General features: G+C 42.0%; 1 protein-coding gene across 4 annotated transcripts in view; it reads left to right on the top strand.

The window, feature by feature from the left end:
• Positions 1-21,359, top strand: part of LOC116042167 (palmitoyltransferase ZDHHC3-like) — a 113,311-nt gene that overhangs the window by 58,728 nt on the left and 33,224 nt on the right. For all 4 annotated transcript variants that reach the window (XM_031288290.2, XM_031288288.2, XM_031288289.2 and 1 more), the window contains exon 5: positions 7-88. In XM_031288290.2, the coding sequence (XP_031144150.1) occupies positions 7-88 (82 nt within the window). The remainder of the gene's footprint in view (positions 1-6; positions 89-21,359) is intronic.

Below are 21,359 nucleotides of genomic sequence, written 5' to 3'. Positions count from 1 at the left end.
ACCTAGATGTACATTGCACTCATCTCCTTCCACGCTCTGCTCATGGTGGTCTTCCATTTCCTCTACTGCTTTGAAGATGATTGGACAAGTGAGTTTTTTTATTTTTTATTAAACCTATGTAGCTCTTAATTCCCTTTATTCATCAAAAGAAAAAAAGCCTTTCTTTTAGTAGGCCTACTCAAAACTGGAGTTCTTAACTGACAATCTTCCTTTAAAATGTTTGTGGCGGGATGCCCATTATATATCATTAAAATAAAACTATGTATTATGCCTAACTTTATACAGAAACTGAGTTTTTTTTATCAACATTGATGTATGTCTATATCCACTATTTCCTTGTATATGCTTTAGAAACACATGCATTTTGTCGTCATGCTAATGGCAGACAAACCGAAAGAGAATCATTCATACATTAAAACAAACAAACAAACAAAAAGTAAAAATACAGCACTGTAGGAATAATATATTGGGTCCTCTCCACAGCTATCAAAAATACAATATTCACAGGAATGAATAATATTTTGTGCAAACTCAACATTCCTGCTGGACTCTAGTGTTGCTTCCTTTTCCTGTTGTACTGTAAAGGATCTGGGTTGCATAGCAAGCTGTGAACCTTTTTATAAGTTGAATGTGATCAGCACATCAGCAGACAGCATGCATGCCACATTTTCATTATTGTCTTGTGGTAAAGTGCACTTACTAGAACATGAAACCTCTAAAGGCCTTAACGCTCCATGAACCTGTTTTGTTTGCCATCCTGGTGTCATACAGTCCTACTAAGGGTGTGACGAGACACTCGGCTCATGAGACGATACACAAGATTGGGTTCAGCTAACTTAACACTATTTTAAAGAAAACTTCAATGAAGAAATATGACAATAGTCTTTTATTCAATCGAAAGTCATAAAATGAAAAACGAGGACTGTAAAAAGGTTTTGCAAAACTCAAATGACTGGCTTCTCTCCTGCATCACTAACCTCTTCAGACCAAACTGCGGCGTGAGCTTCTGACTTCTAATTTAAGCTGTGGGTTACTTAACTGGACTACTTTTGTTTCCTCAAATAAAAATAACGTTTTTTTGTCTGTTTTCTAAGTGCAAACCATAATCAAAGTAATACTTTCTCAATATTCAAAGTGCAACAGAGACTTTCTTCAACCATGATACACTGCTCAGCCTAAGATATGGAGATGTTTTTTTTCAGGAATATGAACATATCCACGTTCTCTATCGTATCGAGACTAATTATCCGCCGTTACATATTCCATATGTATGGTGAAGAGAGAGCAGTATCCATTCATGACCATTTGAAGACGAGGGGAGAACATTTCTTTGTTTAATATCATTAACTGTAAAGTTAGACTTTGATGTCCGCTTCCCGACTCATTTAAAAAAAAGACAGAAAAAGGGAGCAATCTGCGCGAGTCCGTGCCACACTAAACTGCAGGGTGTAGCTGTGCGTGTGTCTCGGGCGAGAGAAAAGAGTTTAGAGGGGGGGCATTTTTTTTTTTTAGGCCTTTATTTGACAAGACAGCTGAAGACATGAAAGGGGGGAATGACATGCAGCAAAGGGCCGCAGGTCAGAGTCGAACCCGGGCCTGTTACGTCGAGGAATGAACTACATATGGGCGCCCGCTCTACCAACTGAGCTATCCGGGCACCCTCTCTCTAAAGTTCTAACGCTGGGTTTTACAGGCAGCTTTTTTCCAATTGCAACTCCGATATTGCTCTGCAAAAGTTAACTCTGAGTCTACTTTGGACACCAGGCGGTGGATCTTCTATGCTAATTTTGAGGTCAAAGCCAGAGTCATGGATGTATTGTAAAAGACCAACCAGTCATGCTGGCTGCTGCTCTGCACTTGTTTACTGATATCGCGAGACAACTTTTTACCTAGACAAGAAATCTCGTCATGTTTTAATACACCTCTGTCTTACTAGGATGTCCGCTTCCCGACTCGTGTAAAAAAAATAAATAAAAAAAATAAATAAAAAAAGACGGAGAAAGAGAGCTGCGCGAGTCAGCGCCACACTGAACTGAAGACTGCAGCCATGTGTGTGTCTCGGGCGAGAGAAAGAGAGCGGAAAGAGTGGCGGTACCCTCTAATGTTGGGTTTTATATGCAGCTTTTTTGGGCCCGAGCACTGACTTGTCGGTCGGCGATGGCCAGAGATGTATAGTGACGAAGTAAAACTACTTCACTACTGTACTTAAAAGTACTGAAGTACTAAAAGGCTGTATCAGTACTCTACTGGAGTATTTTTTTTTCTCCTACTTCCACTTTTACTTGAGTACATATTTTCGATGAGTTTAATACTTTTACTCCGATACATTTTTTCACGTGCTGCATCGTTACTCATTACAACCAATCACCGTGAATTTTGTGTGACTCGTAATTTTGACAAATCACCGCAACTTTTCCGCAAATTTGACCAATAACCAGAGTTTCCCATGACTTCAACCAATCCCAGCAGTCCCACGTGCCAGACTTTGTATCAGTATGTGACTCTGAGAGCTAATGACCAAGTGAATTCATTTCCTTGTTTATGATATGAAGATGAGACATGTGTGACTTGAACATCTCACATTTACCAACAAAACGCACAGCGAAAGACTGTGCAAAACATTTCAGACCGTCCTTCCAACCTGTAGGCCTATACATTTTAACATCAATGTAACGTTTTTTCACTCTAAAGTCGCTGAAAGCTGCTGCTGTTTCAATCCTGTCGGCTCTCTGCAGCAGGCGAGACTACAGGATGACCTAAATTGAGGACAGCTGCGCTGGTTATTGTAAGTGCAATGATAAGTTAAAGTCTAATAAGTACTTTATCAAACCGTATGAATGTGTGTCCCAGGCTGCAGGTTAAGAAATTAACTAACAATGTAAAGATCAACAAGCCACTGACACATATGTTCAAATTTGATTCATTCAATAAATTATTATTTTTTGTATTAAATCCACCATCCATTTTCATATTATATCAACATTTGCAGCATCCTGAGCTTTTTGGTAAGGTTACTAGGAAAACTCAATTTTATTCTCCCCAAAACAAGTTTCCTTTTTATTTTCAAAAAATTGAAATAATATAAACAATATGATATTCAAACTTTTGACTGCTTTCTTTAATAACTACATAACACAATATTTGTACTTTTACTTTCAGTACTTGAGTAGTACATTTTAAAATAAACTACTTGCAATACTTAAGTACAATTTTTTTTTTTAATACTTTAGTACTTCCACGAGAGTCCAAACCTGGAGACATCTATACGCCCATATTGAGTCAGGTTCTTAGCACTACCTGCTGGCAACAGGAAATCAGCCTTATGTGACAACCATCATCTGATTTACATGACATTTTTATTGTGTGGTCTACACATGATATACAGCAACATGACGTATAGTGTGTGAAAAGACAACCAGCATCCCGCCAGTACCCCCAATGTGCAGGGAGGGGCGAGGGCCCTTTCATCGCTGCTTACAGCTTTAATTATTCTTCTGCGCTTTAAACACATTTTTGAGGGGTTAGACGTGCATGGAAACGTGTAAATTTGCACATGCATCAGAACCGGCAAAAAATATTATATTTTATGGGTCCTTTGTTTGGGTGTAAAAAAATTGCTTGAGAGCGCCCCCTTTCCATACAGCCCCGGCGGTGCGTCTCACCTAGTGTATGAAATTTGGTAGGCATATGTATCATGGCCAGACTTACAGAAAAGCCTATTTGAACCATACCCTAAACCCAACAGGAAGTCTTCCATTTTGAATTAAACATGCATTTTTAACCATGTGCAGACGTACTTTAACAAACATCTCCTACAGATTTAACATGATTGACTTCAAAATTGATTAGTATAATCTAAAGATGAAAAGCTTCGCAATTTAGCTTTGCGAAGCTTTTCATTTTTTATCATACGTGTAGGCGTGGTAAGGCGGCGAGTTTTGATGTTCCCTCGCCAAACAGGAAGTGGTTAGTATCCCCCAAACCTATCATGCTTTACAAGAACCCTGGCATCTACATGTCAGTATTGAGTTATAGTCATAGCGCCCCCTACTGGCAACAGGAAATTACAGGCGTTATACTTTGATGTGCTCCTTTTTAGGGGGTTAACTAGATCCATCTCAAATGTGTGCAGGAAAGCCTTAAGTCTGTGTTGAAGCACATGGCTGTGGTGTCATGGAGAACTTTGATGTTACGCCATGAGGGAGGAAGTTGTTGTAACTTGAATGTACATGATCCAATCTGCCCCAAATTTTCATGCAGGATGACAGTCCAGTCCCGAAGACAACCACAGGGGTCACGGTCTTGGGTGTAGTACATTGGCTCAATAGTGCCCCCTACAAACTTTCAAAGAAGAAGCCCTTGCAGTGCATTTCACCTACATGTATGAAATTTGGTATGCATATGTATCTTGTTCAGACTTACAAAAAAGTGCATTTTCTTAACGTTTTGGACCATTTGCAGGTGTTGTACTCTTGTTGTACCCTCTGAGGTCTAAGGACGTTTTAACATATCTTCTTAAATTTACCTTTTTAAGGTATTTAAATATAACTGATCCCCAGGTGTTTCATAACAAAATGTTCAGAACAAACGCAGCTTTCCGTATAGTGACGCCCACCTTTTTTCTAGAGCAATGTGTAAAGAGATAATTTGGCGCTAAAGCTGAAACGTTGATGTTGACTTTTTGAAAGTGCTCAAATCTCTTTTGAAAACAAACCTTAACCGACCATTTTGGGGAGATATGGACATTAATGGGGGGCTGAGTGACGTCACTGGCCAGAAAATGTAAAGTTTAATTACTTACAACTCTTTTTACGGCAAAAACCGGCACAAACGAATAGCAGTGTTTTTAATAATTTTTGGATGACATGGGGGGCCAGCTTCACGCAGGTTTAGCAAACTCCTCCTACAGTTTTAACCTGATTGACTTGCAATTTGGTCAGTAAATTTTTTTTTTACACTTCCGTCCAACGGTGTGAGCATGGCTAGGTGTCAAATTATACTGCCGCAAAACAGGTACTCGTTTGTAACTCGAGTGTACATTGTCCAATCTACCCCAAATGTTTTATGCTTGATTAGAGAACAGGCTTGATAGCATGTACAAGTCAATAAGTTATAAGCTATGTCCCAGTTCAGGGGCTGCATCCTTCAAAGTCTAGCACTTACCCTTGCGTCACGAAGCGCCGCTCCTGTCGCCTAGCAACCTTGACAGCTGCAGCTGATCACTGGGGCCAAAAAGCGAGAGGACCATGGAGAGGTAAAATAAGATAGGCTTAAGTAGTTAAAGTGCTCATATCATTCTCATTTTCAGGTTCATAATTGTATTTAGAGGTTGTACCAGAATACACCATATATTTGTTGTACTGCACATTGCTGCAGCTCCTCTTTTCACCCTGTGTGTTGAGCTCTGTTTTAGCTACAGAGTGAGACATCTTACTTCTGTACCATCTTTGTTGGGAGTCACACATGCGCAGTAAGTACTGCTAGCTAGTCAGTTGCAGAGTATGAGGAAGTGCCATGCTAGCAGCTAGGCGAGCATTATAACGTGTTACAAAGTGACGTCACGTTCGTCACAGAAGTAAATGCTGGACTACAACAGACCTGTTGTAGTCCAGCATTTATTTGTGAACAGTGTTTTCTCTGGAAGATGGTAAGTCCCTTTGGGGTGGACTTTGGGCTTTTTCACTTTGTAAACCTATAACGTGCACAAAAAGATATATAATACAATAAAGGAAATGGGAAAAGCCAAAAAGCATAATATGAGCACTTTAAATCAAACAGTAATGTTAATATATATTCTTGCATTCAGCGCGGTCGGGGCGCTGCGGATGACACGCATGGTCACTACGAACCGTATGGACTTTCATACTGATTTCGGTCAAAGCGGCTTAAAATACGGACCTCTTCTCTCCTGTAGCCAATCATTGCAACGCGGTATATGCGACCGCGTCCGCATTATTCAGGGGAGTGATTCTTCCGGATATATCCGGAAATCCAGCTTTTCCGACCTGAAAATGAAGCACTCGTAAATCATGCAAATCCGCTGTGAAAGAGGATGAGGGCAAGGCACGGGTTGGGGGTATTGGTAAACATAATGACCGGTCACTGCTTACTTATTTGAATAAGAATGTTGGACGTGTGGGGGCGAACTATCTTCTTAGCTGAAGCCGACAACAGGACAATATTTTTATTTGGTTGCAAGCTGAAGCGACGTAGCAGATGACATTGAGAAGTTGCAGTGAGGAATATTTTAGGAGCACCATTTTCGGCAGTGCAGAGAGGTAGTGGCCCACACTAACTTAGTGTTGAGCCGGGAAACATGGCTAAAAGAGCTCTACAGCGAACAGATGTGCTGGGCGAGCCGTCAGTCGGTGGAAGCTAACAGAAGCTAGCTGGCGTATGCTGACAGCTGACCAACGCTACCAAGTGATCGGTGGAGACAGGGAGTATGTGTATTTGAAAGAGTCCGGCAGTTGTGGTAGACAAAGGTCCAGTCGGGAGTTTGGATGGAGAGTCCACTGAAGTCCACTGTGGTCTGAAGGGCTAATCCTCGCTAGATCACTAGCTAGCTGTAACAGCTAGTCGGGAGGTTGACAGCTAACAGTCGATCGATGGTGAGTATGGTGAGTAACGTACGTTACACAGGCTGGCAGCAGCACAGAGTCTAGAGTTGATAAGTGTGGGGAGGGGTAGAAAGGTGTTGAGAATGACCAACACCTAATCTTAAACTTTGGGTACTTAATTTACTACGACCCAATCAGAGGTTACTTAAATTGGGACGTTCAGTCAAAATCAAGCACGTCACCTTCAAACGGGATCTCTGTTTGCAGGGTTCAGGCTGTACCGGACCCTCTCGGTGATCATGATGCTCTGCTGACGGGCGCAGAGCTCTGCCGGAACTCTGACTGCTGTCTGTCCGCGCGGCCGTCTGATGGCATCATTATTAAATTGAGACAGTTTCATTACCGGTTAAAAACGTCTCGTTATCGCGTTAAATAGTAGTCTAATTCGGTACAGTTGGTTTTAACGCCTGATGCGAAGTGTAGGCCTATAGGAGTACACATGACAACCCTGAACAAGCAGCGTCGCTCTGCTCCGTCTTTCTGCTGTGCCCCATTCACGTAGTAGTTTTCCACTATGTAGGTTAAACTCTGCAATTAAAGTCAAATGTTGTCGTATCCGGCCCATGTCGGATGTGAAAGCCCCCTTACTGGACTACTGAATATAATAATATTCCATTATATTTTGTATTTTGAATTGTTACCTGCCACCAGAATTTTGTGATTTCCTTGCAATAAATATTGACATATTTACCATAAATTCGTGCCTAAAAATTTATCAGAATGCAGGAATTGAAGTCTTCTACCCTCAAAACCCCAGACCCCCTACCCCCCTGCTTTGTGTGTTCCTGCAAAGACAAATTCTGAGCAAGGAAAAACCCTGAAGTATAATCACAGAGCCATAAAAACATTTAAATTGCAGAGTTAGAGTTAAAACTAGGGATGTCCAGATCCGATCACGTGATCGGAAATCGGGCCCGATCACGTGGTTTCAGACTCGATCGGAATCGGACGTTACCACCCGATCAGGACTCGGATATATATGTATATATTTTCTCATTATTTTTTAACACATCTATAGTTATGCGGTAGCACAGAGTTAGACCCTTTTGACTCCACACAGAAACAGCAACGCGTGCGGCATGACATCACTTTGTTGCAGAGACGCTATTGGTTAAATGCCGACAAAGTAGAACACGGAAGCAGCTTGAAGCGGAAAGCGCGAGTATGTCTGCGGTCTGGAGGTATTATAAAGTTGAATTATTATAGAAGTATCGGATCGGGACTCGGTATCGGTAGATACTCAAAATCAAATGACTCGGACTCGAGGGCAAAAAAACCTGATCGGGACATCCCTAGTTAAAACGGATGAAAAGATAGAGAACCAGACAGACAGTATGTACAGTGTCAACAGAGAGAAACATGGACAATCGAACAGACAGACAGTGACAACAAAGAACAAACAAACGGCATAAATAAAAATTTGTTATAACATGTGCTCTTTAAAAAGTAGAAAGCATTGTTTGCCAGTTACATTAAATGTTTAAAAATCTGTTACATAAGGTACTGCTTATATTATTTCACAATCTGTACACAAATGTAATTAGTGAATGCACATGTCCGTGGGTGGGGCTGCATGGGCGTGGTAATGTCGGCTGGTGTGGCTACAGAGCCAGGGCTGAATTTTTGTCCGTGTATGTGGGTGTGGGTGTGTGTGTAGGTGTGGGGGTGTGTGTGGGGTAGTAAAGAGAGAGAATGGGATAAGGAAGTTTGTGTGAGGTGGACCTGGTCACCACAGACCCAAATCTTCTCAGCTGTTGCTACTGTCATATGCGGCACTGTCTCTTCATGTGGCACATTATTAGGGCCCGAGCGCCGACAGCGGCGAAGGCCCTTTTGAAACTGAAGGAATTATTATTAGGGCCCGAGCGGCGACAGCGGCGAAGGCCCTTTTGAAACTGAAGGAATTATTAGGGCCCGAGCGCCGACAGCGGCGAAGGCCCTATTGAAACTGAAGGAATTATTAGGGCCCGAGCGCCGACAGTGGCGAAGGCCCTATTGAAACTGAAGGAATTATTATTATTATTAGGGCCCGAGCGCCGACAGCAGCGAAGGCCCTATTGAAACTGAAGGAATTATTCTTTTTCCCGGCAAATGAATTGGCTTTTTGAGGGGCTTAACATATTCAAAAACTCACCAAATTTGGCAGTCGCATCAAGTCTGGTGAAAATTTATGTATTTTAAGGTTTTCGGGAATAGGCGCCCAAAAATGGCTCGCTAGCGCCCCCTACAAAGTTAAAATAATTGAGCCCCTGCAGTGCGTTTAACGTAGACTCACGAAATTTGGTACACATGTGTATCAAGTCAGGACGCACACAAAACGTCATTGGAGCCCTGTCCTAAACCCAACAGGAAGTCCGCCATTTCGAATTGAAAGTTCGAAATTAGTGCGATTTTGGCCATTTCCACATGTCGTACTTTAACGAACTCCTCCTAGAGATTTCATCCGATCAACTTCAAATTTGGTCTGTGCCATCTTAAGACATTAAAGATGAAAAGTTGTTAAAAGAAAAACTTTTCGTCATAGGGCGTGGCTGTGGCAGGGCGGCCATTTTGTGCGTTTCACCGCCGAAACAGGAAGTGGGTGTAACTCAAGTGTACATTGTCCGATTGGCTCGAAACTTTACAGGATTCATAAGAGTCCAACCCTAAGGACAAATAAAGGCCGATATTTACTTAAAGTCATAGCGCCCCCTAGTGGCAACAGGAAGTAGGCCTAAAAGTCAAGGTGCTATACTTTAACGAACTCCTCCTAGAGATTTCATCCGATGGACTTCAAACTTGGTCTGTATCATCCCAACACCTTAAAGATGAAAAGTTATTAAAAGAAAAACTTTTCGTCAGATGGTGTGGGCGTGGCGTGGCGGCCATTTTGAGTGTTTAGCGATGAACAAAAAAGTTGTTGTAACTTGAGTGTACGTTGTCGTATCTGCCCGAAAATTCTCACGATTGACAAGGGTCCAGGCCTGCGGACACCTACAGGCCATATTTGACTTTTGGTCATAGCGCCCCCCGCTGGCAACAGGAAATGCGCCTTATATGACAAACATCATCTGATTTACATGAAACTTAGAATGTGTGGTCTACATGTGATAATGAGCTGGCCCCTATGATATAACCACGCCCACTTACTCAGGCCACGCCCCTTTCATAACATTTGAACCGTTTAAGGTAGACCCTTGTGTGAGGTGTCATTGAACTCAGCAGAGAGTTGCTTCTTCATTGGTCATGGTTTGCCCCCCCCCCCTGTGCGTAAGCCACGCCCTCTTTCACAGCTAATGAACTCTATGGCGTAGAGTCTTGTGTGAGGTGTCACTCAGCAGAGAGTTGCTTCTTCATTGGTGATGGTTTGGCCCGCCCCCTATGCTTAAGCCACGCCCCCTTTCATAAAATTTGAACGATTTAAGGTTGACCATTGTGTGAGGTATCAGTGAACTCAGCAGAGAGTTCCTTCTTCATTGGTGATGGTTTGGCCCTCCCCCTATGTTCAAGCCACGCCCCCTTTCATAGCATTTACACCGTTTAAGGTATACCCTTGTGTGATGACGTAGAGTCTTGTGTGAGGTATTGTTGCACTAGGCAGACTTTTCATTGATGACGATTTGCGGCGTCTGATGCCGCGCAAATGCACGGTCGCAAGGAGCGGCGTCCGCCGGTAACCCCGACGCGCCTAGGCGCGAGGGCCCGTCCATCGCTGCTTGCAGCTTTAATTATTATTATTTCTGCAAGTAAATTGGCTTTTTGAGGGGCTTAACATACTCAAAAACTCCCCAAATTTGGCGGTCGCATCAAGTCTGGTGAACATTTACGTATTTTAAGGGTTTCGGGAAGAGGCGCACAAAAATGGCTCGCTAGCGCCCCCTAGAAAGTTATAAAAATTGAGCCCCTGCAGTGCGTTTAATGTAGACTCATGAAACTTGGTACACATATGTAACATGTCAAGATGTACAAAAAACGTCATTAGAGCCATACCCTAAACCCAACAGGAAGTCCGCCATTTTGATTTCAATGTTCGAAATTAGTGCAATTTTGGCCATTTCCACATGTCGTACTTTAACGAACTCCTAGAGATTTCATCCGATCAACTTCAAATTTGGTCTGTGCCATCCTAAGACATTAAAGATGAAAAGTTGTTAAAAGAAAAACTTTTCGTCATAGGCCGTGGCGGGGCGGCCATTTTGTGCGTTTCGCCATCAAAACAGGAAGTGGCTGTAACTTGCGTGTACATTGTCCAACTGGCTCGAAACTTTTCAGGATTCATAAGACTCCAACCCTGAGGACAAATAAAGGCCGATATTTACTTAAGGCGAGACACGGCATGCAAAAACATCATTTTTTTTTCACTGGTCAATTTTGAGATTTTGGGCTATTTGTCTTCAATAACATGTCTTCTTTCAGACTTGTGGTGAAATAAAGTCCGGAATACACATTTAGGTCTTTATTTTACTACACTTTGTCTGTTTGCGGCGGTAGATTTCACCTAAATTCAACAAAAGTTGGCGTTCTAAATCATCGCGCTGCACCGCGATCGCTGTCTGCACCCTGAGCGGACTGTTTTGTGGGAAAAGTAAGCTGGAGCAGCAGCAAGTATGGCCATGAAGGTGCCTCTGCCATGCTTTCTGTTATGGAGAAGTTGTGGCTTCAGAGCACATGTGACGGTCAATTCAATGAGAGAAACTGATATGCTCAGGACCTCAAAAGCTGAGGCTGTCACAGCTGCCAGTGTAAAACATAGGCGCAAGAGTCCAAGCACAGCTAAAATACATATGGTGCTGAAATGGACAGTTGGACTTTAAAAAAGCTGTTACATCCATTGTTGGTCTTGTTCTGTGTCGGTCCGTGTACTTGGTGGCCAACGGATTTTCGTTTTGAAAGGAAAAAAACAAAAACGAAAAACGGCCAGTTTCCCAATTACCATTAGTAAATAGGAAAACAAAAAACGGAAAACAACCCATTATTCGTTTTTTGTTTTGATATTAAAAAACGGAAAACGAAAAACAATCTTGTTATCCGATTGTCGTTGATGTATTTGTAGATGGAACTCGGAAATTAAAATACGTGTGTATAAGTCGTATTCCTTAATTTTGCATTGGCATTTTTTTCGTGACCCGGAAGTTACTCCCGCCACGCCAAGACCCGCCCTTCAATAGCATTTATTGGCCAGTACCGCCTGTAAGATCCGTTCTGTGCATGCACATAATTACGTAGTAGAAAACTAACAATGTCCCTGTGCGATTTGTAACCATAGACTGTATATAAGTAACGTGTCAACACTTTACGACCAAACATTACAACTTTTTTATTAAATCTTTTTTTATTAAATCTTTATTATACAATAGTCATTGCTACAAACATTCAAAACTTGTCACTGATCCAAAACCGTGTAGCGACATCGTTGTTGTGTTATTTACATTAATGTTTTTACCTTTAATACTTCGTCTTGACTAATAACCATAGACTGTCTATTATTAATGCGATGAAGTGTAAACGTACATAAGTGTCCTTTTGAAGATGGGATGACAGCTTTCCCAGCCACCACTGCTGTATACCACTATAGTAGCTACATGCTAACGGCAGTAAACACTATAGTAGCTACATGCTAACGGTCATCTTAGCTGGCAATGTTGTTAAATTCTCCCCAATTCCAGGTCACATTCCTGCTGAAACATGTCCGATTGTGTAGTGTTTGGTCTGCGATTTTTGACGTTAGAAAGTGCTGCTTCGTTCCGCTACAATCTAACGTTAGCATACTCATAGCTAACTATTGTAGCTGCATGCTAACGCGACATAGCGGAGCATATATAGCTAGCTATGTACGTATATAGCAGGACTTTGTACCGTAAAAAATCACCAATAAAGGCTTCTAAACCAAATACTAAACAAATACAAATACAGTAAAGTGACCGGAATTAGGGGTGAAATGTCCAGCATTGAGCTACATAATAGTTTGCTAGGAGTATGCTGGTCTCTCACAGAGATCTCATTTGTAGCCCTGTTTTTACCTGATAGTTTCATAAAAGTACAAACACATGAAGTGAGAGGTATACACATGCTTAAACTTTATTTAAAACATGGTTAACCTGAAGCAGGACGGAGTCATGACTTATAACACCAAAGCAAGGCTTCTAGCTCAGGCTAGCTAGCGTTAGCAAATTACCTTCAAAGTTGTAAAGAAATGACGAAACGTAAAATTTGAAGCCTTTATTTAATTTGCTACATGGTGTTGTACTGGATGGCCAGACGACGCTCCGTATATCATTAACAGATACTTTAGGCAACTCCAGCAAACACCTTGTAAACTTCATCTTTGCCATCATAACGGTCTACTGTCACTGTCTGTTTTCTTCCGGTAACCGGGAATGTCCAAACATCCTTACGCCAATGCGTGCATAGAGCTGTGAAGTTTGCCGGTGTTCGCGCAAGCGTAGAACTGATCAGGCAGTGCACAGAACGGATTTTACAGGCGGTACGGATCGGGTACTGACAAAGGAATAAGATTTATACACACATTTTAATTTCCGAGTTCCATCTACAAATACATCAAAGAAAATCGGATAACGAGATTGTTTTTCATTTTCCGTTTTTTAATATCAAAACAAAAAACGAATAATGGTTCCGTTTTTTGTTTTCCTATTTACTAATGGTAATTGGGAAACTGGCCGTTTTTCGTTTTTGTTTTTTTCCTTTCAAAACGAAAATCCGTTGGCCACCAAGTACACGGACCTGTGTCCATACACCTGTCCAGCGTGGGTTTCGTCTGCAACTTTGTGCATGATACGCCAATGTTAATTCATTGAGTTACTGCAGTTGTAGGCCTTATATGCCTGCCATTTTATTAAATAATCAATTTTCATGAGCTTGAAATATTCTATATTATTATCACTAAGGGCCTGAGCATTTATTCTGTTTTTGAACAATTTTCCCAATAGAAATGTATTAAATTCCACTATTTAAATCTTTAAATGCCGTTTTCTCAAAATGAGTTTTTTGTCATTCTCCAGTATAAACATCTCAGCCTATGTACACCAAACTTTCCAGTTATACACTTAGTAGTATTCTGAAGATATCTACAGAGGGATTTGTTAATAAATCATTCCTGCCCTGATTTATGTGAAATTTTAAGCTAAAAAACATGGCGAAAATCGATTTTTTTAAGGCTATGGACAGTATATTTTGATTTCCTAAGTAATGAAAGCAGATATCCTGAAATCCCTCTGTAATTTTGTTTTCATCTTGTGTGAAAACAAAATGAAAAAAGAATTTTGCACCTGGCTTTATCATATGTTCAGATCTATCTACCGAAAATATATGCAAAATCATGCATATTTAATGAGAAAATGCCTAATTTGCATAATTAAACATAAACATTTAAAAAACTTGTAATACATTTTTTTATATACTTGTGTAATTAATCAACTGAGGAAGTTTCATGGAGATATCTATTATGTAAAAATTTTAGCCTATTCACCTGTAGTGTCTCGCCTTAAAGTCATAGCGCCACCTAATGGCAACAGGAAATCTACCTTATATGGCAAACATCATCCGATTAACATGAAACTTAGAATGTGTGGTCTACATGTGATACTGAGCCGCAACCTATAATATAACCATGCCCACTTACTCAGGCCACGCCCCCTTTCATAACATTTGAACCGTTTAAGGTAGTGTCTTGTGTGAGGTGTCATTGAACTCAGCAGAGAGTTCCTTAATCATTGGTGATAGTTTGGCCCGCCCCCTATGCTTTAGGACGCCCCCTTTCATAACATTTGAACTGTTTAAGGTAGGCCCTTGTGTGAGGTATCATGAAACTCAGCAGAGTTCCTTCTTCATTGGTGATGGTTTGGCCCGCCCCCTATGCTTAAGCCACGCCCCCTTTCATAAATAATGACCCGTTTAAGGTAGAGTCTTATGTGAGGTATCAATGAACTCAGCAGAGACTTCCTTTTTAATTGGTTATGGTTTGATCCGCCCCCTATAATCTGACTACGCCCCCTTTCACAGCTAATGAACTGTATGACGTAGAGTCTTGTGTGAGGTATCGTTGAACTTGGCAGGGAGTTCCCTTTTCATTGGTGACGATTTGCGGTGCCTGAGTGCCGCACAAATGCACGGTCGCAAGGAGCGGCGTCCGCCAGTAACCCCGATGCGCACAGAGGCGCGAGGGCCCCTCCATCGCTGCTTGCAGCTTTAATTTATATTATAACAAGGTAATGCAATGTGTAATCAAGTGATGACTGATTAACAGTAATGTAAATGCTAAATGCCCTAATACCTGTTGATACTACAACAATGCAAAGTATAGGCTCTTAACCTTGCAGTTTTGCACATATCATGTAAGACTCAATTTCTCCATTTCTTTGCACAAAACTCTCCAGCAAGTGCCATTTTATGGTTTATTTTTCAAAAAAAAACCCTAGGGAGAGCCCCCCCACATAACAAATCCCAATTTAACCCCTGCATACAACGTTCTATGCAAGTAATATTAATGATTACTTTCATTGAATTTGGGGTGTTTCATTCAATTTTATAGCATTTGAAAAATAAATGGGGGCGGAGGTGCTGTCACAGCAGTCATGGGTGCGGCGTATATTTTCCTGCTTTTTTGTCCTTTGCCAATCACACCTATGATTATTACAAAATCTTGGTGCTTGCCGATTAGACCCTCCGCAGTCGCCCACCGCTGACCGCGCTAAATGCAAGACAGCTTTTAGCTAACGGTTAAGCGAGGGTCAACAGTTAACAACTTTTAGTAGTTTATATGGCTAATGTCATTTAACTTTTACAAAATAATTACATTTTATTTAAAAGGAGAAGGCACAGAGACATGGATGAGGTGCCACTATCGACCATGGTGTTTTTGCTCTGGCTGCCAAGTGGGACATCATACAGGGTGGTCTCCAGAGTGTTTGTGATGCCTCGATCCACTGTCCACCGCATCGTCCTCAGTCACTGAGGAGGTGGTGGCTATTCGTCATCAGGTCCTCCACCTCCCAAAGACCCCAGAAGACCTGGAGGCGGTGTCTCGTGGGTTTGCAGGGCTGGCGAGACACCGAGCCTTCAGGAAAGCAGCTGGGGCAATCAACGGCTGCCATGTCCGCATCAAGCTACCCGGCGGCCCTGGTAGTCAGTGCTACAGGAACAGGATGTTTCATTCCATCCTGCAGGCTGTGTGTGACCATCAGAGTTGCTTTGTTTGGGCTGGCCTGGGTCAGCCCAAACAAAGCCACAACTCCAGAGTGCTCTACTACAGCCCACTCTACCGGCGGTCACTCTACCCTCCTCCAGGGCACTTCCTCCTTGCCGACTGGTGGGTACCCATGCCTCCAACATCCACTCCCCCTCATCACTCCCTACCGGATGACTGTACAAGGTGTCGGAGGCCCAGCGCTTCAACATCCCTCACTCCTGGGCACGCTCTATTATAGAGCGTGGTTTTGGGTTGACGAAGACCAGGTTCCCGGGCCATCTTCCTGCAAGTGCTGGAGGTGCACTACACCTTTGTACCTTACGTAAGTATTCACTCAAAGTGTTTTGTTATATATATATATAATGTATATGAGGTATACATTTTCCAAATTATTTTTTATAAATGCGTTTTTTAGACATTCATAACATCATGTGCCATCCTCCACAACATCTGTCTCTGGGCTGGTGACATTGTGGCCCTGGAGGATGAGCCTAAGGAGGATGTGGCAGAGGATGAGGGGAAGAATGATCTGGAGGCAGTAAGTGGTGTTCCCTGGCGTAACCAGCTAACTGCAGAGATGTCTGCCCTGGAGGAGGTACCCCCCAACCACGTTTATTTTTAATGGGCAAGTATAAGAATTGTAAAACTATTGTTCCTATTTAAAATATTTCACAAAACAACAATGTTGCCTATTACAAATATTTCATGGTGAGAGATATCAGATGTCAAATAAAGCTGTGAAGTAATATTTTCTGTCTTTTATTAATTTATTACACGTCTTAGTGACATGGCAGCCAATTGACTCTGTGGACGATGCGGTGGAGAGATGCATCCCAAAAAATCTCTGGAGACCACCCATACCCTGTATGATGTCCCACTCCTGGACAAAGACACCAGGGTCTTTAATGCGGCACCCTATCCAGGCCCACCAGTGCCACCAGGGACTCCCTGCTCAGCCCAAATATGTATATAGGAATTAAATTATTTAGTTTAAGATTATTTTGTATATTTTATTATTGTTATTATTATTATTATTATTATTATTATTATTGGTATTATTATTATTCGTTGTCTTCTGCCGCATCTCAAATTACCGTGAGCTGGAATGAGCCAGAAACACGAAACTTGGCCCAATGATTGGAAATGCATTAGGTTCCCAGGAAATATGAGCCCAATCTGCCACATGGTGGCTCTATAATTAAGGCTTAAAAACATGATTTTTGAAAGGCCACGCCACTTTAAGTCCGATTGACTTGACATTTCTCACACACGCCTCTTGGATCATAAAGGTCCGCCATGGTGGATTTTTTGCTAATTTGCATAATGTGAAAAACAGTCAAATGAATAGAACTTTGTAAATTCTATCAACACCAATATTGGTATGCAGCCTTGCGGGATTGAGATACACATTTCTAGTCAAGTAAACTTTATTGTCAATTCTGCAATATGTGCCAGACATAGAGCAATTGAAAATACGTTTCTATCTGACCCACCATTGCAAAAACGACACGTCCAACAACATTACAAGAAATATAGGAAATATCTACAAATAAGATAAAAAAAGATAAGTTGTATTTACAATTTAAAAGATAAGTAATATGTACAATACAGTAATACATTCTAAATAGTGCAAATGTAAGGCAAAATTAAACAGTACAGAACACCAAAGATAAAGATAGTGAAATGTGCAATATAAAAGTAAGAGTTCCTGAATGTCTTTATTATAAAGTGGCCGGTGCTGATCCTGATTGGGGGGGGGGAGAGAGAGAGAGGGGAGGTTCCTGACAGCCTGGGGAATCGGATGCTCTGGTACCTTCTCCCAAATGGCAGGAGGCTCAAGAGGCTGTTTGAGGGGTGCCTTAGGTCACCCACCATGCTGGTTGCTTTGTGGGTGAGGCAAAAATATGGTCAAAAAAGCCTTTTGGACCATAAACGTCTGCCATGATGGTATTTTGCTAATTTGCATAATGTGAAAAAAACGGTTAAATGAATAGAACTTTGTCAATTTTGATTCTGTCAAGACCAAAATTGGTATATGGCCTTGCGGGACTGAAATACACATTTCTACTATAAATGAGTAAGATGCGACATAAAACATGACCGCCATCAATCAAAGAACTTCCTAAAGGGTGGGGCTAGGGGAATTGCCTTGCTCAAGTTCTGCCATAGCAATCCTGTCTAAAATTGATGGAGACATTTAACACTACAACTTGAACGTACGTTCCAAGTTTTGTTAAAATCATATAAAGGGGGCAAAATGGCGGGACTTGCTGCATCTATTGTAGGTGATGAAACAGGTGTGTGGTTGGTTTCTATGGCGCATTAAAGCATCTGAAGTGGTTTTGCTCAGCTTTGTGAAGCTACAAACCCGCTCATCTCTGCTTGCGGCTTTGACTTTTGGTGATTTGGATCCACTCAATGCTACTTGCTGCTTTGACTTAGCGGTGTAGCCTACGTGATACGCAGGTATACGCAGCATACCCACTAAGAAAGCTGTAGAATTTCCATATACCCACTGAAAAATGTGCAATGGCACGTAACATACTTTCCATTATAATTTGGATAAGTTTTGAATTGTCATCTGTTTTTTTTTTCTTCGCATAGGCTAAATAAAGGTGTTTCCACCGTAAATTGGTGCATAAAAATGTGTCAGAATGCAGAAAATGAAGTGTTTAATGCCCAAAATTTCCCTGGGGGAGGACACCAAGACCCCTGCAGGTCACTTTCTCCAGAATTGTCCTAATCACAGATAGCAAAAGAAAGACAAAAAAAATCTCTTATCACACATGAATGCAAAGGAAAATTTGAGGAGTTTGTTGGGCTTGCAGGGCGGTCACTTTTCCCTACAGGCCCGTTTTCTCCAGAATTGTCCTAATCACAGAGAGAAAAAGAAAGACAAGAAAATCATTTATCACACATGAATGCAAGGGAAAAGGGTATATTGCCCCATCTACTGGCTGTCTTATTATAGTGGGCTTTGAATAGGGGGAGGGCTAGTTTCACTGTAACCTTAAGGGCAAGATGATCAAAATAAGATTTTACAAATGGGTTACAACCTTGCGTGTTTGGCCCCAGTGAATAAATGGTCATTTTCAGACCTCATTTTTATAAGTAAAGCAGTATGATCCCTAAAACAAACAACATATTTAGGGCCCGAGCGCGGACAGCGGCGAAGGCCCTATTGAAACTGAAGGAATTACTAGGGCCCAAGCACCGACAGCGGCGAAGGCCCTATTGAAACTGAAGGAATTATTATTATTATTATTACGGCAAATGAATTGCCTTTTTGAGGGGCTTAACATACTTGAAAACTCAACAAAACTGGCGGTCGTATCAATCCTGGTGATTATTTACATATTTTAAGGGTTTCGGGAATAGGCGCAAAAAAAATGGCTCGCTAGCTACAAAGTTCAAAAAATAATTGAGCCCCTGCAGTACGTTTAACGTACACTCAAGAAACTTGGTACACATATGTACCATGTCAAGACGTACAAAAAAGCTCATTGGAGCCATACCCTAAACCCAGCAGGAAGTCCGAAGGAAGTTTCATCCGATCAACTTCAAATTTGGTCTATGCCATCTTAAGACGTTAAAGATGAAAAGTTATTAAAAGAAAAACTTTTCGTTATAAGGCATGGCCGTGGCAGGGCGGCCATTTTGTGCATTTCGCCATCGAAACAGGAAGTGGGTGTAACTTGAGTGTACATTGTCCAATTGGCTCGAAACTTTTCAGGATTCATAAGAGTCCAACCCTGAGGACAAATAAAGGCCGATATTTACTTAAAGTCTACTAGTGGCAACAGGAAGTAGGCCTAAAAGTCAAGGTGCTATACTTTAACGAACTCCTCCTAGAGATTTCATCCGATGGACTTCAAACTTGGTCTGTACCATCTCAACACCTTAAAGATGAAAAGTTATTAAAAGAAAAACTTTTCGTCAAATGGTGTGGGCGTGGCATGGCGGCCATTTTGAGTGTTGAGCGATGAACAAGAAAGTGGCTGTAACTACAGTGTACATTGTCATATGCTCCCTCTGTGCTTAGCCACGCCCCCTTTATTAAATGGTGACCTGTTTATGGTAGAGTCTTATCAGAGGTATCAATGAACTCAGCAGAGACTTCCTTATTCATTGGTCATGTTTGGCCCGCCCCCCTATGCTTAAGCCACGCCCCCTTTCATAAATGGTGACCCGTTTAAGGTAGAGTCTTATGTGAGGTATCAATGAACTCAGCAGAGACTTCCTTTTTTATTGGTAAAACTTTGGCCCACCCCCTATACTTTGGCCACGCCCCCTTTCACAGCTAATGAACTGTATGATGTAGAGTCTTGTGTGAGGTATCATTGAACTCAGCTTGGAGTTCCCTTTTCATTGGTGACGATTTGCTGTGTCTGAGTGATAAATGCACGGTCGCAAGGAGCGGCGTCCGCCAGTAACCCTGGCGCGCGAGGGCCCGTCCATCGCTGCTTGCAGCTTTAATTAGGGCCAGAGCGCCGACAGCGGCGAAGGCCCTATTGGAACTGAAGGAATTATTAGGGCCCGAGCGCCGACTGTGGCGAAGGCCCTATTGGAACTGAAGGAATTATTATTATTATTATTATTACGGCAAATTAATTGCCTTTTTGAGGGGCTTAACTCACCAAAATTGGCGGTCGAATCAAGTCTGGTGAAAATTTACGTATTTTAAGGGTTTCGGGAATAGGCACACAAAAATGGCTCGCTAGCGCCCCCTACAAAGTTAAAAAAAAATTGAGCCCCTGCAGTACGTTTAATGTAGACTCACGAAACTTGGTACACATATGTAACATGTCAAGACGTACAATAACCGTGGATTTCCACAAGATGCAGAACGTCTGCGAACCGGCTCCGCTGCGGAACGGCTGCGTGCTCTGCAGTCCGTCAATACCCACCAGGTCCGGATTTGTTGCGTAACGGCTGCGGCTAGCCAACCACGAGATCTCGCGAATTGACGAATGTTCGCGCGATATAACAGGATGCAGTTTCTATAAACAGAACCACAAAATCAACAACAGTTTGTTTCCATCCAGAGGAGTAGAGGGGAAACAACTCTGTGCTGTGCTTTCAAGGTGTAGTGCAGGGAAAATGACCTGCCGTGAGCAGGGTGTATTTTATTTTGAAAAGTAACCGGATGTTTTATTTTGTTTCTGTGCTCGACTTCCTATCCCGCACAATCTGAATTGTGCTGAATTGCTACGGAGCTCTCCGTCGTCCGTCAAAAATAGAAGCTCTGCGTATCTGCTCCGGAGGGCTGCGGACTGACGGAACTGGGACGGAGTAGGGACGCAGACGTTCTGCAGTCAGTGGAAATACACACATTGACTTTAATGGAAACCTAATGACTCCGTCGACGTTCCGGAGACGTTCCGCAGACGTTCCACATCCAGTGGAAATTGCCGGTAAACGTCATTGTAGCCATACCATAAACCCAACAGGAAGTCCACTATTTTTAATTGAAAGTTTGAAATTAGTCCGATTTTGGCCATTTCCACATGTCGTACTTTAACGAACTCCTAGAGATTTCATCCGATCAACTTCAA

The sequence above is a fragment of the Sander lucioperca genome, chromosome 10 (genome assembly GCF_008315115.2).
Source record: "Sander lucioperca isolate FBNREF2018 chromosome 10, SLUC_FBN_1.2, whole genome shotgun sequence".
NCBI classification, from domain to species: domain Eukaryota; kingdom Metazoa; phylum Chordata; class Actinopteri; order Perciformes; family Percidae; genus Sander; species Sander lucioperca.
The sequence above is the reverse complement of the archived record's forward strand: the minus strand, read 5'-3'. Positions and strand labels throughout refer to the sequence as shown.